At 42.3% G+C, this 25523-nt stretch overlaps 2 protein-coding genes across 3 annotated transcripts in view; one reads left to right on the top strand and one right to left on the bottom strand.

Annotated features, from left to right (window-relative positions):
* On the bottom strand, positions 1 to 24923 carry lcp1 (lymphocyte cytosolic protein 1 (L-plastin)). 2 transcript variants are annotated; one of them, XM_046054781.1, is made up of 17 exons: positions 24786 to 24923; positions 17016 to 17160; positions 11562 to 11637; positions 10245 to 10393; positions 8628 to 8751; positions 7578 to 7710; positions 6972 to 7053; positions 6703 to 6868; positions 6337 to 6479; positions 6054 to 6149; positions 4759 to 4954; positions 3568 to 3646; positions 3322 to 3436; positions 2606 to 2739; positions 1869 to 1989; positions 981 to 1105; positions 1 to 541 (listed from the first exon to the last, which is right to left on the bottom strand). In XM_046054781.1, the coding sequence occupies exons 3-17, from the start codon at positions 11620 to 11622 to the stop codon at positions 409 to 411; spliced, it is 1857 nt and encodes a 618-aa protein (XP_045910737.1). In that variant the 5' UTR covers positions 11623 to 11637; positions 17016 to 17160; positions 24786 to 24923; the 3' UTR covers positions 1 to 408. The 2 variants fall into 2 exon arrangements, with proteins under 2 accessions (XP_045910737.1, XP_045910736.1); XM_046054780.1 differs by lacking the exon at positions 24786 to 24923 and adding an exon at positions 18216 to 18403.
* The window catches only part of LOC123974229 (GDP-Man:Man(3)GlcNAc(2)-PP-Dol alpha-1,2-mannosyltransferase-like), an 8694-nt gene continuing 6139 nt past the window's right edge, over positions 22969 to 25523 (top strand). Inside the window, exons 1-3 of the mRNA XM_046054783.1 lie at positions 22969 to 23104; positions 23238 to 23459; positions 25220 to 25422. Coding sequence (XP_045910739.1) covers positions 23040 to 23104; positions 23238 to 23459; positions 25220 to 25422 — 490 coding nt within the window. The 5' untranslated portion in view covers positions 22969 to 23039. The remainder of the gene's footprint in view (positions 23105 to 23237; positions 23460 to 25219; positions 25423 to 25523) is intronic.

Below are 25523 nucleotides of genomic sequence, written 5' to 3' on the forward strand. Positions count from 1 at the left end.
CACTTTACAAAAGTCTGTTTATTGTTTGCGTACATTTGGCATAGAAGTTGTGATTTGGTTTGTAATCAGCTGAGACGCCACAAACACTTCAACAAAGCCCTCGTGATAAACCTGCAATACTGCTGCGGACACCTGTTCTAAAGAAAAACATGCGGATTTAACTGAACCAATCAGAGGATGTTCTGCCTCTTAATGTAGAAATGAAACTCCTGAATTTTTCTAAAGTATTCCCTCCCTTTGGCCTTAAGGCTTTGCTGCCGTTTTGAAGTCGTACCATAATCTGTATCCTGTTAGAAACCTTTTATCCAATATTTCAGCTCACTCACAGGTTTTCTCTCTCTTAACTGTCCTTTTTTAAAAACACAGCTGAGCTTCCGTTATTTCCCGGGTAGGTCGGCGTCGTGGTCTTTAGGCTCGCTTCAGGCCGCGTGCCATGAGGCAGGCGAACACCGTCATCACCATCTTGGGTTTGACCTCCACCAGGTCCTCTGGCAGCGCGTACACCCGGGCGCCGATCTTCCTCGCCATGGAGATGGCGTACCTGGTGACACAACGACAACAAGTGAGCACGAAGAGAAGAGCTGATTTGAAAGATTCTGACTGGATAAGTTTGTCTCTTCCTTGTCTAAAAAAAAAAAGGGCTGTAAAGACCAGGATCCAGATCTTTTTAAACCAAATTAAATTGGCTGCTATAAAAAAATGATTTTGCTTCAAATATTGATGATAAATCTGCCGCTTATCAGTCAATTTTGGAAAGAAATGTGGTTGATAACTGAAAACGACTAAGAGCAATCTGATGCGTTTCATGATGTCAAATATATTTTGTTCAGTTCTCTTAATAAAACAGGAGCGAAAAGGAACCAATCAGACGTCGAGGTTTCTGATCTCATGTCGGTTAATTACATTCATTCAAATCTGGACAAGAAGTTTTAACCCCTCAGCACGAGATGAGAAAGACGATGAACTCCGCGTGTTCGTACTTTGCGTTGTTGAGTTTCTCCTCTTCGGTCAGGTCTTCTGTCTTCAGCAGGTCGTATCTGATCGATCCGGGCTGGATGGCGTCGATCAGGTCCAGAACCGGCATACTGCTGCTGATGGACCCGTCCTGCACAAACACACACACACGATTAATCTCTGCAGCTTTGACGCCAACACTACACTGATGAACCGACGACAGTAATCCTCTGATGAGCATCTCTCATCGAATCTGGTGCGTCTGAGGCAGAAATACACTTCCTGCTGAGAGTTGATGAGAAGTTGAGCGCCTCTCATGTCTGTACAGTAAATATAAAGCTACACAGCTGTAAATCCATCAACTGTCAATTTAAAAATGTATTTTTTTGTTCAGATTAACGTTGGGATCTTTTAGCCTGTGACTATCTGGGACATCTTTTGAACCGTTGCTCTCTGTTTGGTCGCTTTCCGTAATGTTGTCAAACACAATCTGAGCTGATCGGCAGCAAAAACTAGAACTGTAGTGGACGCACTTTAAGCTTGCAGGCATGTTTCTCTGCTGCCGACTGCAGCGTGCTCACAGACTCTCTACACAAACGTGGGGAAAGGTTCAAATATACCCTTTAATTAACCAGGGAGCTGTTACTCTCTCAGCTTCAGAGATCTAAACGTTGGGACATGAATCATCCTCACATCAACAAATCTACACCTGACGTGTTTTAATTTAAAGACATAAATCTAAATGGTTTAACACAAAATATGTCCTGACATTAAACGCGGTCCAGAAATCAAATCCAGTCCAACACAAAACGTAGGATCTGAACAACATCTGATCGAGCCGACACCGACGTATCTGGGGCAGAGACTGAAGGAACCGAACCTGCACCGTCTCTGCACCGAGGGAGAATCGTTACCTTGAAGCTGGAGATGGTGGGTTTGCCGGCCTGCGTGAGATTGTCGTTGACCCAGGTCACGATGGTGTCGTCGATCACCTTCTGCCCGTCGCCCAAGTCCTCCAGGATGTTCAGGGTGTATCTGAGGGAAACGGGCAGCGTGAGGGGAAGCCACCTTTTCAAGGTTGTGTAATGAAACTGAAGGTTTGTAGCTGCCTTCATGCTACACACACACATTTATAATTAAATGTGCTTTAAAATATTTTACCATATAACAAATAATAAAATTCAGCCACAACACCTGCTTTCAAAACCATCTGCACAGAAGACTTTCTTTAGTATCGTTTCTGTGACGTTTGAAATGACCACATCAAAGAAAACATGTTACTGTGATTTCATTAACGGATCAAAACGATGCAGAAATAACCAAAACATGATGCCGTTTTATTAAACGTATTATTCCCCCTGTCAGCAAGTTTGGTTTGATCAGGGCTTTGCTTTAATGTAAATATTATTTTAGCCACTCTAGCAGCTCCGTGTTAAAGTCACGTCGGTCCAGAACAAAATCTCAACTGTTGGACGGACTGTCATGAACTTTGGCACCAGGACCCAGATAAGTGACAGAGAACTGACGGGTCTATTAAACCAGCTACAAACAATGAAAGAAAAGAACGTTTTGCTCAAATCTCCACTGACGAGCCGACGGTCTGATGGAGCCATAGACGGTACGAAAGAATGAAGATTTTAAAGTTTGCTACCTCCTCATGAGCTGCCAGAGCAGAGCCAGGGTGAGGGTTCGGTTCCCGGCGTTCAGGTCCTGACCCGCGATGCCCACCAGAGAGAATTTGGCTTCCTTCTTTCCCAGCTCCACAGCGTAGTTACAGTTCTCCAGCTGGACCAAACAAAGAGTCCAAGTTTAGTTTACAGCTGATGTGCAGAAGTATTTGTTGTGTACAGAGTATTATCGAGGTCACACACGGGCGTCAGGAGAAATGTGTGGTATTAGTATGTAGTAAGCATGTAATATACACTATAGTATAAGTACTATACACTAGAGAATTAATATGTAGAACACACTTTATAATATTAGTATTTATATATAATTAGTATGAAGAGTTGACTTTATATAATTGGTATGTATGTGAACAATTTATCATATTAGCATGCATTATTTACTGTAGTATTAGTTTGTAATATATATTTGGTAGAATAAGTATGTAGTATACACTTCATAGTATTAGTATGTAATGTACCCTATGTAGAATCAATAGTATACACGGTATATAATGAGTGTGTACCATAGTGCTGTGTCTACGTTCAGCCTCAGCGCTGCCAGCTGTGGAGTCAAACAGCAGACGGCTCATTGTGGAACAAAATTCTAAATATTTTATATTTGTGGCGTTTTTCTGCTCCAGTGTTTTAAATTTTCCAGCCTGAAGTTTGCGAGGAGGACGGACTCGATTAGCCGCTGTACCTTCTTCATGTTGCTGCCCAGTTTGGGGTAGGGAGGCTTGTTGACTCGGTCCCAGTCCACCGGTACTTTGATTTTCTCGTACAACTGGAAGATCACCAGGGCGTCGTCGATGTCTCTGTAACACACACACGTCACATGACCTTTCATGAAGCACAGTCCGCCTGCATTATCAGGCGCGTTAGGCTCCGTTCTGATCCACGTTTCTAAAGGCAGGAAGTGTCTGACTAGTGACTAGAGTGTTCTTACGCGTAGAGGTGGTTGACACGAGGGTTGACGCCCAGAGAGTTCATCCAGTTCCTGAAGGTTCGCTCCTCCCTGGTTTCACCTGGAGGAAAACACCGGATTAAAAACACACAGTCAGGAAATACTGCAGAGGAGGCGTAACGGACCTGCATCTGTTCAAGTCATCAGACTTCACTGCAAAAACATCTGGTCACATTAGTGAGCGGCTGATTGAGTTCAGGTAACTCGGGGTTGACAAACTCTGACCGCCTACTCTGGAGTTAAACGGTACTACGAAGGTGGATGAGATGTTGGTTAGTTGAGTCGGTGTTCGCATAAAAGGGGCGTGTTCGGCCGTGTAGACAGAGGTATTCACAAGTAGAACGCACGTTGATAGTGTCAGGATATGAGGAGATTAAAGACACGTTTACGACCAAATCTAAAACCGTGGCGGCCGACAAAGCCAGGGAGGCTTGTTGCTGCATCGCATTGAGTAAATTTGTAGCCTAATTATCTTCAGTGTTCTTATTTTATGGGCTCTTCTTTTATGTGTAATATGATTAAGATGTAAAAGGGACATCTGCACATAAGGTCCACTGCAGTAGAAGAAAAGGAGCCGGCGGAGAGGGGGAATAATCCCAGACAGAATTTAATTTCCAAGATTAATCTACAAGTAAAAAACCTGAATATTCTCTGACATTATAGTCACACATTTATGAGAGAAACTTCACTTTGCAAGGCTGCAACATCACACACACACACGTCTGCCGTGTAGCGTGCATGAACTGGAAAGTTATATTGGACTTTGCAATCGGATTTAGCAGTGAGGAAACACTCCTGAGTTCAGCCCAGGCTGCGGGGCTCGCTGTCTGAACGTGACGCTGCTGTGTTCAGAACTTCATTGCAGCCGCAGTCGAGCCAATCGGGATGAAATCTAAACATGTTTTATGAAGCGGTGTGGATTAATATCTAGCTTCTCATCAGTAACACTGAGTACAGATGTGGTGTGGAGTCCACGTGCAGGGTGACCTCCCGGTTTAGAGACCTGTCCACCTTTGGCTTATCCAGGTAACGTCAGGAGTAACTTCCCGGTTAACCCGTACTACCAGTTACCTCGCTTCGTAGTACAGGCCACTGGTCTCAGCTTAAGTTTGTTTGCGTCTCTGCATTTGCAGGTTTGCAGTGAGAAAAGGTCAGAGGGCCGCGAGGTCTCACCTTCGATGGAGCTCCAGTCGATGTCCTGGTTCTCGGGTTTCTTCAGAGCCGGGTACTTGTTGAACAGATTGGCAGCGAAAGCCAAGTTCAGTTTGGGGTTGCCGCGGACGACGTCTGTCGGCATAACGAACTGTCTGCACCCGAGCCGGTCGGCCTGATCCAGCATGCACTCGGCCCGCTTCAGGTCGTCCTTCTCCTGCAGGGACGAGGACAACAAAACTTTACGTTTTTATAAAGTCTGTTTTATTGTTCCCATCAGTGTTTTTATTTCAGATTATTGTCGGTGTTTTATCCCGTTTCATATTTGTATTATTTCTAATAATCTGATCTTATTTGCCTCCTGAAATGTTTTCACTCTGGTTCAATCAGCACTTTGTTTTTAAAAGTAATGAAATAAAGATTATTATTAATACTTTAGAATGATTATAAACTACCAGCTGCACCCAAAACTTTTATAAATTTAATTAGAGAATTATGTAGATAGTAGTTTCCTGAAGCTTGTTAAAATATGTATAATATTATATTTGATTCCAGCCGTTTATAAGAGCTACTGAGAAAGTACTTTAATACCACTACATAATTGTGTTCTTCCCTCATCGTCCTCTCAGTGAATTTCACACAGGAAACTTTGCATCTTAAAATCTGGGTTGTGATCTAACAAACGATGTTTTTCGCTCGATCATAACGGAGCTGAAACTTTTCTGATCACCGATCAATTGTTTTCTAAAACCTTGTGCCAGTCACAGAGCATGTTGCTGCTTTTCTGTGTTTTATGTGAAAGTGAAATCGCCAGGCTCGCGACCTTTGTGCCTCCGGTCTGGATGTATGTATATAAAGTTTATTGTCATTGTGCTCAGAGGTGTCGTTGACGCCGGGGACGAGAAATATCAACAAGAAATGAAAATGCTTTGAGAAAGGTTCATTTGCACATTAAGAAAACATGCATCGGCAATTTAAATATCGAAAAAACAAACGTGCGTCGTTAAGTGAAAACAAGCTTACACAAGATTACTGCATTATATTTTTATATTTTGATCCGTCACCTGCCAGCTGAACTGTGTTTCTCTTTAAATAAACATTTCCACCATAAATTGGTGCAGAAAGTTTCTCCAGAACGCAGGAAATTAAGTTTTTAATGTTTAAAGTCTTTTGTGGGATATATTTGATATGTTTCAGTATTTAGTCAAATATTTTCTCGTTCGTTGTCTCACCCTGAAAAGGTTTATAAAAGGTTAATAAATGACATCATTTATTAAACGGCTGAGACTCCCTAAAGAAACGTTCCAGTCTCTCACCCTGATTCCTGACATGTCGATGGCGATGGGCGGGATCCCCTCCTCGTCTCCTTTGGGCGCCACCTGGTTCAGGAGGTTGAAGTACGCCTTGGAGTCCTGAAACGCACACAAACAGTACAAGGGATGAAATATGTTTCTTGTTTCTTGAGTGTTACTATATGAGCCAGCTGTGAGTGCTGCTAACTTCCTCGTTTGCTTGTCAGGCAGCGTGTGATGCCGGTTTAGTGGAGTTAGTTTTATGTTGACCCAGAGCTGGACTCTGTTTGTGTGTGTGTGTGATCACCTTGATGTCGGAGCTGAAGTTATTGATCTTGCCGCAGCCGGCCTCCTCCAGGTGATAGTTGGCCCAGCGCAGCAGCAGTTCCTCGGGGGAGAGTTTCATCAGGTCCTCCAGACTCTCTCCGTCACGCAGCAGAGCGATCAGAGCTACACACGTGTAAAAACATCAACACGACACACTGAAGTTTCACATTTTGGGAAATCCGCTTAGGGCTGGACACGACGCTGGATCTGTTTGAGGCTGTAGTCCGTGTGGCGTTCTGAATATTCTGACTCGACGGACTTAATGTTAGAAACACGTGATTGTAAAACTGATTCAAAGTTAAATCCACGTGAACACACACACACAAACACACACACACACACACACCTTCGTTCTTGCTGAGCTCGATGTCGGCGAACAGTCCGATCTTGATGACCTGCCACAGCAGACCCAGGACCAGGTGCTGCCTGCCCTCCTTCAGGTCCTCAGCGCCGATGTTCACCACGTGGCAGCCGATGGCCGACGCAGAGTTCAGAGCCAGGTTCAGGTTCTCCTGTTAGACCGAACGTGATGAACATCGGGATGTAAAGACAGAGCAGGTATCACATACAGTGAGATCAAGCTGAAGCCTCCTCTGCAGACGCTTCCTGTCTCACCTGGATGGTGAAGGGCGTCAGCTTCTTCTTGTTGATGGTTCTCTCGTCGATGGTGTCGGGGACAGACAGGTTGATCATCTTACTAACAAGGGAGAACATTTTAACAGTTGAGACACATTTACAGAATAAGGAACAACCTAAAACATTCTTTAAAGGGTAACTTCAGGTATTTTAAACCTATTTTCACACATGTTGGTGTTTGGATGACTTGGAAGTACTGCGAGAGCCTTTTTTGTTAAATGTTAATGACTTGTTTTTGGTAAACCTCCCGCCACCAGGGGGAGCTCATTTACTGAAGGACACAGGTGTCGCTGAACCAGGAATGGGAGCAGCTGCTGCAGGAAACCAAAGTCAGAGTCGGAGAGAGGAGTTTGTTGTGTTGGAATAAAGTCCTGCTAGCAGCTCCTCTACGTACGCAACAAACTCCTCTCCCTCGTGTCCACCGAACCGGAACAAATACTCTTATTAACTTTCCTGCAGAGTCACATGTTCAGAACATCATTCATATCTGTACGGTAAACATGAAGCTACAGACATGAGTGTGTTACTGATCTGAACATCTCACTAAGGAAGAGAAAAGAGCAGACTTCCATCAGCAGCGCTCACCAGAGGACGATCCCGTCTCCCATAGCGGTGAACAGGTTGTCGCTGTCCGGATCCATGGGCAGGACGTGTTTACAGTCCGGGTCCTTCTCCAGAGCTTTATTGATCCAGTTCACGAAGGCCACCTTCTCCTCCTCTGCAGACGGGAGAAAGCCCACATCAGAAAATGACAGACAGCAGCCAAACAGACGTCTCCATATATTCTGCTTTTAACCTCTTCACAATGCTCAACAGTGAGATGATCAGATTACAACCTGTTCTGTTATAATCCTTATAAACAGATGCACGGAGGGGAAACATCAGCCAGCCGGTCTTCATTCATTCACTCAAAGAAGCCCTTAATTCCTTCCATTACTTTCTTACCGACGTCGACTCAGATAATAAATGAACCGTTTTATTTCAAACCAAAGAGACACGATCATGCTGGCCACTTTATTAAAGGAACAGTTAGACATTTTTCTTTCTTCTTGAGCGTGAGACGAGAAGATCGTTGCCACAAATGTGAGCATATACGTTATTTCCCCCTCCCCCCCAAAAAATGTCCACCTATGACAAACGTTCAGGCTGCAGCCAGAGTGACCCAAACCTGATTTCTTTTCGCTCACTCGGGACTCAGATCTGATTCGGTTACAACAGTGTGAACGGCTCAAGTTACATGGAGACTGATCTTTTCCAGTTTGGATTTGGGATTTTCATCGCCCTCTCCCGGTTTATGACGACTGTTCACGACTTTGTGTCCTTTTTCCTGCTACTTATCCGGGCGGAAACAGCAGCGAGAGAGAGTTGTAGGGCTGATTCAATGAAAAGGACACAGCGATCGGGAGAATTGTGCTACGAGTGACATCTTATTCTGTTGATATTGATTATAACATTTTAGAAAATGTCTAAATCTCACAGATACTCTGTTTACTAATAAATAGTCACATCTAAGAAGAGAGAGCCAGAGATTTGAATCGATGGTCAAAATAGTTGGAGATCGACTGATTGGTTCTAATATCCTCTAATCTGATCATCAACATGAATCTGATCTAATCTGTGTGTCCGGGTTCAGACCTGAGTAGGAGTGCTGAGTGCCGGACTGCTCTGAGGTTCCCGCCACGTTACGGATTCCCTCCTTCTTATTGATCGCCTTCCTGAAGGTCTTTGCCACCTCGGAGCTCTTCAGCCCGTGGACTATCTGAAAGGTGGACAAACGGGGAAATCAAGATAAAACAATATAATCTGTTCAGGCTAAACACAATAAAATCAGGTGCATGAGATATCCTGCCGTTGCTTCAGATAAAGAGACAAAACATGTTAAATCCGGTGTCATCTGTGCAGCAGCTGATCAAACACCACACTTGTTGCAGCACCTCTAACAGTTTGGTACTTTCCCTGAAATTCATTTTTACCCGTGGAAAGTACATAACTTAAGTAGAATTTTCAGGTACTTGTCCTTAAATTGTGCAACTATTTATTCATTATTACTTCTTCACCATAACAATTCTTTTAATTATGTAAATATTGTACATATCCACATTCCTTAATATTTTAAATATTATTCATTTTATATATATATTTTTTTTACTTCTTTATAAACCAACTTTCTATTTTTACTTATATTCCTTTTGACTTGATGTGCAATGTGTGCAACTGTGACACAGAATTTCCCCCCAGGGATCAATAAAATATTTCTGATGTACTTTCGCACCCATGGAGCTGAATGTAAGCAGCCACATTAAGACGGTTACAAAGTCAGCCTGCTATCACCTGGAGGATAAATCAAGGATTAAAGGACCTGGAAAACGGTGTCCTTACAGGGCTCCCTAAAACCCTGACCAACCAGCTGCAGCTGATTCAGAACGCTGCTGCTCGAGTCCTCGCTATGACCAACCACGTGGATCACATGAGGTCTTTACACCGGCTTCCTGTCTGTCAGAGAATTGATTTCAAAGTTCTGCTGTTAGTTTATAAAGCACTGAATGTTTCTGATCTTCTGCTTCATTATGAACATCTGTCCCAGAGTCAAAACTAAACCTGGAGAAGCAGCGTTCAGTTTTTATGCTCCGTATATCTGGAACAAACTCCCAGAAAACTGCAGGTCTGCTGAAACTGTTCTTTTAAATCAAGACTGAAGACTTTTCTTTTTTACCTTTAATTAAATCAAATATAAGATTTTGGATTGATAGATCTTATTGAAAAATTGTATTTAAATGTATTTTTATGTTGCTTTTATCTTTCATGTAAAGCACTATGAATTGCCTTGTTGTTGAAATGAACTAAATAAATAAACTTATTCCACTACACTTATTTTAAGTCTCTACATACTTTACATTAGATTGTTTATTAAAACACGATGAGCTCATAAAATGCAACGTACAGATTAAAAATCAAATAACTCTTCTCTTGTTGCCTCTTACATGAATCAGTGTGTAGTACTTGTTCATCTAGCTGATAATACTTTTGTACTTTTACTAAAGCAGGACTTTGAATGCAGGTTTTTGTGTACTGTAGTATTACAGTATTAGTATCTGAATATTCTTCCCACGCCGCCTGTCCCTCTGGTATTTTGGCGTTCAAGTTTCATTCACAAGAAGAAACACAAAGCAGGTTTTAGATATTTAGGTGAACTAAGTTGTGATGACAATAGACAGTTTATTTTTCTGTGTGACCTTTGACCTGTGAACTCACCTCAGTGAACTCTTCAAAGGTGAGCTGGTCGCTGGTCTTAGTCAACTCCTGGACGATCTCTCGGATCCGGTAGCCCGGCAGCGCCAGGTTAGCGGCCTTGAAAAGCTCGGTGAGCTCATCCTTGCTAATAAACCCATTGTTGTCCACATCTGGAAAAGGGATGGAAAGGTCAGAGGTCAAACAGAGAGCATCACTTTAATATTATTTAATATTGTGTTCATACAGGAGACCTGCGAGTCGTTCACTGAATACGCTTTTAAACCCGGTTCATCCTTCATAGACAGAAAATGTGACTTTTTCTTGGTTCTTAAGGGATAATTTTATTCTCTGGATGTAAAACGGCCCAAAACCTTTTGAGAAACAAATCGTAAATGTAGATAAAGTTTCTGAGCTGTGTTCAGTCCAGGTTCAGAAGGAGGGCTGTTAATATCTGAATTTGCTCTCATGGCTCAAAAAGGATTTCTGTCTTTTTCCCCCTTCTCGCTTGACATATTAGATGCACAAAAATAAGTTTAAAACCTTTTGTAAATTAGTTTTGTTCAGAATGTTTCTTGGATGTTTAGCCTTTATTACTCAGATCTATAAAGAGGACAGACGTTACAGGCTGTGAGAAAAGGGGGGTCCAGGTCTGGATTATCGGCTCTCTCAGAGTTCAGACCAAACAGGAAAAGTGAAGCCAGAGCTGAAGCGCCTTAAACCTGCGTTCTCTCCAGCAGCCAGCAGGGGGCGACTCCAGCGGCTGCAGAAAGAAGTGTGATTGTATAGAAGTCTATGAGAAAATGTTCCTACTTGTCAGCTGATTTATTCCCTCAGTAAACACTTTCCTGATGAGTTTATGGTCTCAGTCGCTAGTTTCAAGTCTTCTTCAACACAGCATGATGTTCATTTAGTAAATTATGGTCCCATTTAGAGGAACGGAGACCAGGAAGCAGGGGGGGCTACCTTGTGTTCATTTAACCAGCGCTTTTGAACAAGCTTATTATTTTTATTTTTATTATTTTTATTAGGAGTCGGCTGTTCATTTTTCCGGTAAGTACAATTTGTTTTAAACCCAAAATTAGCATTGCAGCTAATATCATGAATTACAGATGCACCTTGCACGTCTGGTTCCAAAAAACTAAGACGGCGAAGACAAAAATGCCAAACTCTCGGCTTAAAAACAGCAGTCCACAAACCAACGGGGACGTCACAGTGGTCACATCCACTTTTTCTAAACAGTCTGTAGTCTAAGCCGATGTTTGTCATGAAACTCGGTCCTCCGGTCCCTACTGGTCCTTCCTGAATCAAACAAAGAGGAAGTGGCAGTGATTCCCATACCAATTTTGGCGAACGCTTCTCTGAGTTCCTCCTGCTCCTCTGGTGAGATTTGTGCGGCCATGTTGGGAACCTGAAACTGACACAGAATTTCAAAAAATCAACATCCTTAAATCAAAAAGTTAAAACCTGCCTGGCAGACTGAGCAGTGCAGAAAAGGAGGAACTTGAGAGATGGTATCTTTTTTTTTTTCTGTGATGCAAACTGCTCACAGTTCTCACTTCTGCCGGCCTCCAACTTCCTCCTGCTGCTGCTGCTCTTCCTGCCTGACAGACAAGTGTTTCTTTGTTTGTTATTGCTGCGTGTAATAAGATCTGATCAGATTTTGTTACCTTTGGACAGAGGCTAGCGAATTCCCCCAGTTTCCAGTGATTATGCAAAGTTAAGATGCTGCAGCTTTGCAGTTGAAAAGGCCGAACATGAGAGTGGCGTCGACCTTTTCACCCGACTCTCCTCATGTAATCTAAGGTGTAGAAAACTTCCACGTTCGTACATTATGTGTTTTAATTCAACTGCAGCAATACTGACATTACTGTTAAAACTTGTGTTTTCCGCAACTGTTCAGGAGTTTTGTCTCTCAAGAGCTGCAGATTGAGTTAGAGTGAAGCAATTCTGAGGTAACTGATCATGTGACTGGCGTGAGGCATTTTATTTCAGTCTGATGATTCACCGTGTGTTCGCAGATCCTTTTTTGGTTAATGTGAAGAGGAAGACGTTAAGAAAGACCCAGTGTGTTGACACTAATCATTTGAAAACCGCAAACACTGACTTCAACCTTTAATATGAGCGAGTTAACTTCCTGCAGCGCTCGGAGAGAAAAGCAGCCTGATGGTGACGTGATAACAGAAAATATAACCCTACAAACCTACATCTGTGAAGACTGAGGCTGCATTCAGTTCAGCTCAAGACGCCATTACAGGAGATTTTGTGTCCATGTGAGGCAACGCCGTCTCTCAAAGATAAGGTTTGTATGCTCGAAAACCCCTCCTAAGGTTTTGTAACATAAGCATTTAACCAAAACCACCAGCCTTAACTAAAGTGGCTTTTGTTGCTTTAACCTAACTGAGGTCTCAGGATGTGAAACCTGGTCTCTGCATTTTGTACAACCAACATCCAACATGTGGCAACACAAAAAAAGGTACAGGTAAAAAAGAAAAAATATCAGCTAGAAGTGAAGAAAGACACAAAGAGTGAAACCTTCAGGTAGAACTTTACCTTCAGTCTGTTAAAGGGAGGTTTGAGACTAATATCAGCATTTTAACGTTAGCTTTTAAAAGGGTCTGTACTTTAACGAACTCCTCCTACAGAATTAATCAGATTGACTTAAAAATTTGGCTGTTGAATCTAAAGGCATTGATGATGAAAAGATTTGCTATCTGTGAGTTTTCGTTAAAGGGCGTGTCTGTGGCGTGGCGTTGAATATTGATGACTCGCCATGAAACAGGAAGTTGGTGTAACTTCGGTGGACATGCTCATATCTGCACCAAACTTTACATGTTTGATAAAAAGACCCGCCCTGAGCACATCTACATGCAAATATTCATTCAATGTCATAGCGCCACCTACTGGAAACAGGAAGTAAGCCCTTTGTGACAAAAATCATTTGATGTACATGGCATTTTCACAGCGTGGTCCACACTTCATGTGCTGGTACACAACATATTAAGAGCTGGTTTTCTCCAGCGCCACGTAGGGGACATAGGAAGAGACGTTTCACTCGTTAGTTACTGGTCCAAAACGTGCGATAATTCAGAGCCACGTGTCCCGGCCCGTCCAACGCTGCAGTACGAGTTTACACATACTTCACAAAATTTTACTAATAACATACAGATTGATTCCAGAGGAAAAATTATATTGCAATCTGTTTCACATGGTTTTATAGGGCAACGTTAGCTTCCCCTACAGGCTAACATCAACATTAGAGTCTCCTACAACAGGCTAACATCAATGTAGCTCCTACCCCTACAGGCTATCGTCGCCATTAGCGTCTCCTCCTCCTACAGGCTATCGTCGCCATTAGCGTCTCCTCCTCCTACAGGCTATCGTCGCCATTAGCGTCTCCTCCTCCTACAGGCTAACGTCGCCATTAGCGTCTCCTCCTCCTACAGGCTAACATCAATGTAGCTCCTCCTCCTACAGGCTAACATCAATGTAGCTCCTCCTCCTACAGGCTAACATCAATGTAGCTCCTCCTCCTACAGGCTAAAATCAATGTAGCTCCTCCTACGGGCTAATATTTCTAATATTTCTCCCACAAAACACCCCATGTAACCAACATTTGTCAAATATCTGTTGTTCTGTTCGACTGTTTAATCAGTGGTTCCTTTCATTATTCTGTAAAATGTTCACAATGTGTGTGTGCTCTGATATACACATACACCTTTTATTTAAAGTTGATGAATAAAATTAATCAAGCTGAGGTAAAGTGAATTAGTGGTTGCAATTAACAAGTTATTTCGGTATCAGTTGCTGATTGATTTTTTTGATCAATCAATTATTTGTTTAGTCTATAAAATGTCAGGTCATAATGCCATAATTCTATAAAGCTTTTTTTAACCAAAACCTAAATAGGGTTATTTTTAGCTTCAGAGAAGGACTGAAACGTATCATATCAAAGTAGCTGCCAGTTCATTAACACATTCATCTTGTTTCATCCCGTCAGTGAGAGTCTGAGAGGACGGAGGAGTTTAGCTCAACCTAAACTTTCAGATCAAATCACCTGAAGGGGGTTAAAAAAAATTGACAGATTTTAGACATGACGGAAAAATCAAATATTGTTGTGCTTCAGACTGAAAAAATCAAAATCAAGTGTTCTTGTTCTTCTGGAAGTCTTTATTAATGTATTACTTTCTTTGGTGCGTGAAGATAATAAGTCACTTTATCAACACGTTGCTCGTGAAACTTTTTATACTGATGTAAATATATGATTTGAGTCTTTTAGGGGCTGACTTTTATCTTTACCTGCCTTCCATTCATTATTAGGACATTAAGAAGCTTCATATAAGCTTTAAAGTGGACTTATATTAGATATAGATTTAGAGATGATTGAGGCCTTTTTTAAAGCTGTTTTAAGGGAAAGGTGTCCCCTTAATGTCTTTGCAGCTCTGAGGTCTAAATTTAGAGAAAGCTGGCTGAGATGCAGTCCTGCTGCAGGCGGCAGGTCAGAAGCAGAAATGAAACTCAGCAGCTCCGACAGCTAAATAAGGGTCTTTAATGTTTTCATCCGCTCTTGTTTTAGAAAACTAGTCGAATGAGTCAATCTGAAATTTAAGGTGCAAGATGTGTCCTAATCTGCATGTAACTTTTTTTGTTCACGGCAGCGAGCTCCAACTTCCTGTTCCTGTTCAGCAGTTGGTATAATATATTTATCAGTGTTTCCACTTTTAATTGATTGTTTTAAGCATCTATTTCCATGGTAGCACTGTGGTTCTCTTTTCTTTTGTCTCAATCCTTACTAATGTGTCAGCTTGTGTGCATAAATGTAGCTGTGTTTTGTAATTATTTGTGTGTTTATATCATATGGAGCCATTTGAACCACTTATTGATATTATTGATAGTTTTGCACTTTTGCTGCATGTCTCCCCATGTTTCCTGTCTGTCTCTATACTAACTGCCAAAAAAAGAAGAAATATTTCAGATTAGCTGTTTTATTCTATACATTTTTTTGTGTTTATTTTGGACCTTCCATTCATGACTGTGTTGTTGATATGTTTTGTTTGGACAGGAAGATTTGCAGAAGATCTGCTGTAGCAGAAGCTAACGGGGTTTTAATAAAATAAACAACTAATCTTCTTTAACAATTCTCTGTGGCTCAACTGGTAAAACTCATTTCGCAGTCGGGGGTCAAACAGATGTTGGTTCCAGCCTCTCAAATGTGAGGATGTGCTGCTTTTCTTTTTTACATCTCTGTGAATGAAATCTCTTCGTATTTTAGACAAAACCGGACATTTGAAGAGGTCATTTTGATCAATCACTTTAAACACCAAACAAGTAAATAAATAAATTAACAGTCAGATCAATACAACAAAAAGTTGCAGCCCATGATCCACCCAGGTTTTACCAGGATCCAGCACCAATACAGTGCAGGTCTGAGTGTGACAACAGAATAGAACGTCTTCTTTTGGAAATGTAACGTGCAAAATGAAGTTGTGATCTCACAGCATTTAAAAAAAACAAAACAACTGACACTGTGAAGTTTAAAATAATGGACTGTGAGCACAGTCAACCATGAAGCGGTTTATTTTATGGAAATAAACTGTCAACCACAAATACTTCTCATGCAAATTCTCTCCCACACTGAAGACTGACAGGGATGTGAATGGTTAGATTTAACAGTAAGTGCAGGAATCAATCACTGCAACTTATTAACACTTTAATCCATTAGATACTGAGTGAGTGGGCACTCCCTTTAAAATCTGCTCTCACAGCTTCCTCCAGTTCATCACCTCCTGACTAAATGCTCCTCAAGCCTCTGCAATATATACTGACATTATAATGATATTGATCTCTGAGTCGTGCTATGTGATGAAGCTAAAGTCGAGCTGTAGGTCTTCAGTAAATGTACATCAGAAGTTTTACTTTATTACAATGAAATGTTTTAGAATTTGATCCTATGTTCGAACTTGCAGCAACTAAAACTATCAGATAAATGTGAAGTACAGAGTTCAGTAGTTCCCTTTGAAATATAATTGTACAGTACTGGAATATTTTCTACCACCAGTTGCCACTGAACTTACATTTTCCTAAATCTTTGACCGACTGATCGAAGAGGAGAAGAATGTTTTGCATCATGTGGATCAGATTTTATGACTCAACTCGCCTCTGAGCGGCGAGGCCTCCGTCCTCCTGTAAGATTTTATTTGCATGTGCTGGAGCTCATCAGCATGCCTCACACGTGCCCGACTTCCATTAACTATATCCTTTCAGCTGGTGATCCTTTTTCAACATGAATTATAAAAGACTAATGAAACCCTGTCCTGGAGCTGCTCTTAAGAGTTTCTGTCCGCTCTCGCTGCCTCGGAGGGGTTTTCTTTGCAGTTGAAGTGAAGCTAACCACAAGCTTCCTTTCAGTTCGCTGCAGTGGTTTAACTTCTTCTTCCTCCTCCTCTCCCCCCTCTGTGTGTAGGCCTCACTCTGCATCTAACTGCTCTTATCTTTTCAGTTCAAGCACAAGTTTTAAATGATTTTTATCAAACGTGCACAAAGTTATACAAACTAAGCAATGCAGGTTTTAAGTTTTTGTGTTCTTTTTACAGAGGAAGGACAATTTGTGAGCAGAAACAAGGCCTGCAGGGAGGATTGTGAAAATGCAGACTGAACATTACACAGTTACACACTCCGTCTTACCCCTTTCCACACATAATGTACAGAATTAAACAATCCCACGCAAACATTTCCTGACGCCTTCAGGAAACACATGTGTGCATCAGAGGCCACCTGATCTCATATGTCATTTACCTGAGAGGTGAGAGACGGTGATCTCTGGGCGTGGAGGATTTATTCGTCGACTCTCTTCCTCGGTCGGTCCGTCTGGCTGCTGTGCTGCTCACTACTCGACAGGCAGCGCGTGAGTCGGCAACCGAAAGCAGGGCGACAAACGCGTCTATTCAAATGCATGAGGAAGGAAGTGACATGCAACACTTTAGAAACAGGAATGAAATGCATTTTGTCTTTATATGGCAATGCACGCTGGCTGCAAGTTAAGGTGACCCCACGCAGAGGGTTAGAGTTTCAGGACTGTCGTGGGAGGTTTAGGTGTCAAAGGACTGAAAGTTTCTTTTAAATCGCTGTCACATCCATAGAAGGAATTGATAGAGACCACGTCCACCTCATCCGTCCAATCTGAAGACATGTGACCAGCTGCACGAGGTCATTATTTTAAGGGTGCATGTTTATTTATATACTCTATGGTTTCATTTTTATCTGAATAAAATACTGGACTTTGGTTGAGAAAGTTGTTTCTTCCTGTGGCCTTGAAATCAGGACAGTCAAGCAGCCAGAGAGACAGGTCAGGTGTTTAGAGAGACGGACCGGTAGAAAAAAAACAAAACAACAAAGCTGCAGACACAGACAGGAAGCCAAAAACACAAAGTCTGAAATGACAATCAAAAGTAGAGATAGACAGGTAGACAGAAAGAAATAGAGGGGTCGTTATAAAGAGGCACAGACAGGTAGTTATAATAAAATGCAGATACATCTGCAAATCTCACATTTGATACTGATTTTGATACAGTTTTTATATTATATTAAAATAAATTATAATAAAATAAATTATATATATATATATATATATATATATATAAATATTTTTAATTTTTTTTAAAACACACACACACACACACACACACACACACACACACACACACACACACAACTTTTACGGTTTTATTTCCCTATTTAATGAAATGTATGAAATTTATATGTAGCTTACTTTCATGCCAATAAAGCTCATTTGAATTTGAATTCGGGAAACAGACAAGTGAAGACATGTTTACACGGACAAGCAGAGGCGCAGACAGGTGGACAGACACCCTGAGCATGAAATGCAAAATCAAAAGGTAGAGACAGACAGACAGACAGGTATACAGGGACAGATGCGTTTGTTTTTCTATCCCAAACCAAAAACACGCTCAGGTATATGGACAGGTGTGACGTTACCTGCCAGAATCGTCCGGTGGTTACACAACCCCCTCATACTTTCATATCCAATGACCAGGTGAGCGCATCAACTGTAAGCAGGTGTTGTCTCGTTAAACTTATTCCCTGGTAAACTGTCCCGCTTTGACGGCTCCATGTGTCTTTTACTGCAGCAGCTCCAAGTTAAACAGAAGCAAACTAATTAGTTCGCCTGAGTTTCTTCTTCTTCGTCTGCTATGTGTGTTTACTGGAGAGCAAACCAACTTTTAAGGTGCATACCGCCCCCTACCGTATCTGAGTGAGTAGATTCATGGCATTATAGCAACTGAGCACCTGCCACCAGACACCACAGTCCAAAATAAAGATTTGCTTCAATCTGCCAATTTTCAGATTATTATTATTATTGTAAAAGCTTTACTTATCTTTTTAAAACTCTCCATATTGAAGCTTGTTTTCTCGAGCACAATGATGGCTAGTTAATTTATCAGTTTATTATTATTTGTAAGAGATGTGTTCATGTGACAAAATGTGTGTTGTTACTGCATGTAATCTTCCTCATCATCATTATGATTTTAAACTCTGCTCCATAAGTCTTATAGCAAGACATTAACGGAGGGTTTTTTAAATATCAAATTCTCATTCTAATTTTATGTGATATTTTATCTGATAATGAAAATGGTCTATCTGTGACTATCCATGACTGGTGTATTTTGAATCTATGAAATTTATTTATTTTTTGATAAACTGTTCTGTAAATGTCTGGTCATGTCATGTAATTATTTATATCATGTGTAAGAATGTGCCTTGTGGCTTAAATGTTAGAATGGACTCTGTGCTCCAATGAACTATGATATATTTTATATCTTTAAGATGTGTCCCACTGAAGGGTACATACTTAACTAATGCTTTATAGTGTGCAGTTATTATAAAGTACTACCAGTTGGGGAAAGTGCCTGTCTTGAAATCCCACCAGTGCCTTTACAACTTAACGTGTCCAAATACCCTTCACACTTGCTCCTATTCTCTGGGCGCTTTTATCTCTTCACTTTGGAAGTTGCGATTCAAAATAAGCTGCCTTGAATAAGGATCAAACTCACAACCTCTGGGCTGCAAAGCCGAACCCTATCTCACTGAGCTACAGGGATAGACAAATGTTCCACGTGGTCTGTGTTTGGATCTGAACATTTAGTGTGTGAATGTTTTGGCTCTCTGTTCACATGTGGACTGGCCGCACGTAATAAATCCCTAATAAATAATAAAAGACAATGGCTTCTTTTATTTGTTATACACTGCTCAAACAGCCTAATGTAACTCCAAGTCAGTCACACTCCTGTGAAATCAAACTGTCCACTTAGGAAGCAACACTGATTGACGATTGACATTTTATCAATTTCACATGCTGGAAGAGACAACAGGTGGAAATTATATGCAATTAGCAAGACCCCCCCAATAAAGGAGTGGTTCTGCAGGTGGTGACCACAGACCACTTCTCAGTTCCTGTGCTTCCTGGCTGATGTTTTGGTCACTTTTGAATGCTGGCGGTGCTTTCACTCTAGTGGTAGCATGAGACGGAGTCTACAACCCACACAAGTGGCTCAGGTAGTGCAGCTCATCCAGGATGGCACATCATTGCGAGCTGTGGAAAGAAGGTTTGCTGTGTCTGTCAGCGTAGCGTCCAGAGCACGGAGGCGCTACCAGGAGACAGGCCAGTACATCAGGAGACGTGGAGGAGGCCGTAGGAGGGCGACAACCCAGCAGCAGGACCGCTACCTCCGCCTTTGTGCAAGGAGGAGTAGGAGGAGCACTGCAGTAATTACACTGAGCACATGTGACAGACGTGACAGAGCCTGGAGACGCTGTGGAGAACGTTCTGCTGCCTGCAACATCCTCCAGCATGACCGGTTTGGCGGTGGGTCATTAATGGTGTGGGGTGGCATTTCAGCCACATGTGCCCTCCATGTGCTCACCAGAGGTAGCCTGACTGCCGTTAGGTACCGAGATGAGATCCTCAGACCCCTTGTGAGACCATATGCTGGTGTGGTTGGCCCTGGGTTCCTCCTTATGCAACACAATGCTAGACCTCATGTGGCTGGAGTGTGTCAGCAGTTCCTGCAAGAGGAAGGCATTGATGCTATGGACCGGCACGCCCGTTCCCCAGACCTGAATCCAACTGAGCACATCTGGGACATCATGTCTCGCTCCATCCACCAACGCCACGTTGCACCACAGACTGTCCAGGAGTTGGCGGATGCTTTAGTCCAGGTCTGGGAGGAGATCCCTCAGGAGACCATCCGCCACCTCATCAGGAGCCCAGGCGTTGTAGGGAGGTCATACAGGCACGTGGAGGCCACACACACTACTGAGCCTCATTTTGACTTGTTTTAAGGATATTACATCACAGTTGGATCGGCCTGTAGTTTGGTTTTCCACTTTGATTTTGAGTGTGACTCCAAATCCAGACCTCCATGGGTTGATAAATTTGATTTCCATTGATAATTTTTGTGTGATTTCAGCACATTCAACTATGTAAAGAAAGAAGTATTTAATGAGATTATTTCATTCATTCAGTTATTTTAGTGTTCCCTTTATTTTTTTGAGCAGTGTATTTGTTCAATAAGAAAACATAGTATATAATAAATTGGTACTTTATAGCAGAGCAGCTAATGGCATTTTTGCAGGAAAATCTTTCACAAGTGGAAAGAAGTACTAAAATTGGCACAAATACTCCTTGGGGACTGTTATTTTGATAAAACCCGATAGCCACGCAAAAAGAAATGGATTTCTAACTGGACCCAGTGATGGCGGTGGTGAATTGTCTTTGGAAGGTTGAACTTTTTCAGCTGCCGCAGGAAGTAGATTCTCTGCTGGGCCTTGTTGGTGACGGAGGTGATGATCGGCTCCCACTTGAGGTCCTGGGTGGTGGTGATGATGATGCCCATGAAGCAGAATGAGTGCGGTGAGATGCATTGTTGAATAACTTTTGACAGGAAGAGGAAATTGCGCGGGAGGGCAAAACGGTGTCCCTAACCCCTAGAATAGGATTTCGGGCGAGCGACCCCAATAACTTTTGACAGGAAGTTGGTAGAGCCACAGGGCTTGCAGCCTTGGGAATCGGGGTGGGTGAGCAAAAAGTAGAAAATTGGGGTTAACAGTAGGTTAGGGGATGGAAACCACCTCAAAATGGGCCTTTTTGGAGTAACTCTTGACAGGAAGGCTGTAGAGCTGCCGAGTGGCAGCGCTCGACTCGGGGGGGGGGAGCATTTCCAGTCGACCTGATGGAGCGAAGTTGAATTTTCTACGGTAAAGCTGATGGGCGGGCCCCCTGGGGCGGTAGTAGGACTGGTTACCCACTGGGAGGCCTGGGAGAGGAAGCCTAGCTCTTCTGAAGCGGAGGTGGACTTCAACCTGGGAGCTTCCGGCTGCAATGGGAGGCAGCACTTCCACCAGACCATTCCTAATTGACCACAACCACTCGGGAGACCTTGGTCACATTGGTCCCCGAGTGGTTGGTGTTAGGGTTAGGCAGACAGCAGACAGCAACAGGGATGAGGAGAAGGAGAAGACGTAGGAGGTTGACATGCATTGTTGAATAACTTTTGACAGGAAGGCGCTGGAGCAAAATGGTTTGCGGTGTTGGATTTTGCAGCGGGACTGGTGCATTTTTCAGAAAATTGGAGAGTAACTGTCAGACGTTGTCCCAGCCGGATTGGGGACTCCTAACCTCTAACATGCACTTCCTGCGCTCTTCCTCTTCTATCCCCTACAATGATCTTGTATTGATTGCACTTTTTGTTAACTCTTACTTCCTTCCCAGGTATCTACCCCATTGATGTGATATGTACCGTGAGCTCTTACTAGTATGTATTTTCAGTTGTAGATCTGTATTTGATGCTCTGTTGATGCTTGTATGTTGTTCCTCAAATGTAAGTCGCTTTGGATAAAATGAGTAAATGTATCCGTATAATACCTTGTAAATACAGCCTAGAAAAAGTGTAGTTTGTCAAGAACTGATTTAAAATGGACCCACAACTGGTTAGATTACAAGGTTAAAACATACAAAATATTATATCTACATATATTTACCTGGTATACTTTTTTATTTTAATGCATTAATAAATAAATAAACAAATGAAAAAATAAAATGCACCCTATGTGAGGGGTTTGGATATGTAATAATAATTGTTTTTTGTTTTGTGCAAATACAATCACATGTTAATGATGTTCAGCCAAAGCAGACAGACAGAAAGTGAAAATAATACTAATTAGGTGGAGCAATGTATTTGTATTTGTTTGCTGATCTTTATTATTTTTGTACAGTTGTAAAGCTTCCATTCCAAGGAATTACCTGCCTCCAAGTTTAATGTTGAGACATATTTGCCAAGAATTGATTGAAAATGGCCCCACAAGTGGTAAAATTATACCAATTGTTAAATTACTAATTATTAAAAAAATTAAGTGGTTAAACAACAATGACACGTACCTTTATTAGCCTGGCTAACTTTTTATTTTATTGATCATATTGTGAATTTTTGTACATGTATATTTTTTTTGGGGGGGGGGGGTTGTATTAGTATTGTAGTATTAATACTCTCTTTTTCTATAATAATATTTGTATATTTTTGTGTACTGTTAAGCACCAAATATATACCAAGGCTGAATCCTCGTATGTGAAAATGTACCTGGCAATAAACCAGATTCTGAATAACGAGTTAAAATGAACGCGTTAATAAAAAAATAAATAAAAGTCATGTGTCGATGACGTGGAGGTAAACAAACGCTGAGCCAATCGCAGAGAGGCAGCTCGGTCAGCTGACAGCAGCTTCCGGTAGCGTCTGTGTTGTCAAAATGGCAGGACAGGAGCACCAGCACCACCACCACCACTTCTCTTTGTGTTTCTGCGATTTAATGAGGTAAACTTCAGCCCAGCTGATTAAACGTTAGGAACTCGAGTCACGAGCAGCTGACTGGCTCACATCCTGTAGTTTCACGTGAACGTCTTTTGCTAAAGGGCCCGTTCACAGCCTTCTGTCTGCCCCTCCTCAGGTTGCTGTGGTCCCTGGTGGTCCCCTGCGTCTACCTCAGCCTGCTCCTGACCCTCGTCCTGCTGCTGCTCCTGCTGGGGGTCCGCATGTGGCTGCGGGGCCGCCGCCAGGCCCGCCGGGCTCAGGGCGGCGGCCCCGCGGTGGCTTTCTTCCACCCGTACTGCAACGCCGGAGGAGGCGGGGAGCGGGTCCTCTGGTGCTCCCTGAGGGCCCTCATGCACCGGTACGTGGACTTCAGGTCCACATAGCGGGTCTAAGGTTTGATCTGGACTAAAAGTGCCAGGATACTACTGATCCTACCGCTGTGTTCTAGGACTGACACCAACTATTACATGTTTTTGCCTGAAAATAATTTCCCACAGCTATTGAGAAGTTTCTTTGTCAGTCAAACACCCAAATATATTCAGTTTATTTTCAATATAAAACAAAGAAAACCAGCAAATCCTGACATTTGAGGAGCTGAAACAAGATTTAATTGTCAGATGTCCACATATTAATGGCCATGTAGGGTGTTTATTGATTTATCTGTCTAATGACCAGGCTTCATTTCACGTTTCTACCTGCAACTATAGGAAACTCTTTAACACTTGGGTACCTGGTAGGCAGGCCTGGAAACTCATCGTGTTCGGGGCAGGGCCACTTGGCATTCGGTGTTGTAAGGTTGTTGTTTTTTTTTTAATACCAGGGCGTCAGGGTACGGAAGCGCATTGCACTCACCAAAGAAAAACATATTTTAGATGCCTGAAATAAAGGAAATCTGGATGTAGTGACGATGAGACAGCTGGTGAGGTCACTTTACTCGGCAGAACCTCTGCACAGCTGCAGGAAGTTATCAGCTTGATGCTTCCAAGGCAGGATGGAGAAGTTAACATTGCTAAAAAGCCTTATAGATAAAGGTTTTATTACAGTGTTGACAGTAGAGCTGCAACGATTAGTCACGTAATTGATCGCAAGAAAATCGCTTAACAACTATTTTGATAATCTATTAATCGTTTGTAATTTTTTTTAAAGCAAAAATGTGGAAAATTGCTTGTTTAATTTTCCTAAATGTGAGGAATTACTGCTATTCTTTAGTAAATGACACGAGTCTTTGGGTTGTGGATTGTTAGTTGGACTCAAGAACTTTTTGTTCTGGAAAATCATGTTTCACAATTTTTTTTTTTTGACATTTTATTATGAAAATAGTCAGCAGATTAGTCGACAATGAAAATAATCGTTAGTTGCAGCCTTGGTTTACAGACTAATATTCATCTGCGAATTACAAGATCCCGATCTCCTAATTATGTCATCCCTCCTCATAATTAAGAGATAAGGTGTCTACTTTATTTTTTCTTTGGTGAATGCAATGCGCTTCTGTAGCAAGGCCATCAAATAAAAAAAAAAGTACAGAGTGTCGGTGGTTCGAATCCAAGGCCCTGAACCTCTAACCGGCCCCTGCGCAGCGCCCAGTGCTCCTTATCAGTATGGTTTAAATTTTGCATGTGACCAATAAAGTTGATTTAATATTTACATCAACTTATTGGTTCCCTAGTTTATCAAACTTTCTTACCTCAGCTCGGTCACCGCTCTGCAGCTACGGCACATCAGCACGAGTGGGATCAAAGCCTCCTGGTTGGCCGGTGCTGGATTTGTCCGCTGGTTCTGTGCGCAGCGGGTCACTCGATGTGGCCCAATGAGAATTCAGGATCTCAACAAAAAATGCTGGTGTTAAAAAAAAACAGACTTTGGATGGCTGAGGTCGTTTTCAGGGTTGAGCCATCTACAAGCACGTGGAGTTCATAGATACAAACCAATCACCACAGAGCGTTTAGTTAAAGTGTTGATACCTGTGGAAAACAAGCGACGGTTGTATGAGAAAATAAATTAATGTTCAAGGTCCAGATCTTTTATTTGCTCTGTGTGTAAATATAACTCTATTTTGTTGCCAGTGGACTAGTAGAAATCCCTGAAACAGATGTTTCTGTTTTCCCCTCCTCGTCCCAGATACCCCGGCGTCTCTTTTGTGGTTTACACGGGCGACCAGGGAGTGACCGGCGCGCAGATTCTGGAGGGAGCCCGACAGCGTTTCAACATCACGCTGCCTCGACCGATCACCTTCATCTTCCTGCGTCACCGCACGCTGGTGGAGGCCAGCTCTTACCCTCACTTCACCCTGCTGGGTCAGAGCGCCGGCTCCATGTTCCTCGGTAAGGCCGGGCCAGAACGCGACTTTCATAAAGACGCAGAAGTCCACAGAGACGCTGCTGTTACGGTTACACTCGATGATTTTAAATGACTGTGTGTGTGT

This window comes from Micropterus dolomieu, linkage group LG07, assembly GCF_021292245.1.
Source record: "Micropterus dolomieu isolate WLL.071019.BEF.003 ecotype Adirondacks linkage group LG07, ASM2129224v1, whole genome shotgun sequence".
NCBI lineage: Eukaryota > Metazoa > Chordata > Actinopteri > Centrarchiformes > Centrarchidae > Micropterus > Micropterus dolomieu.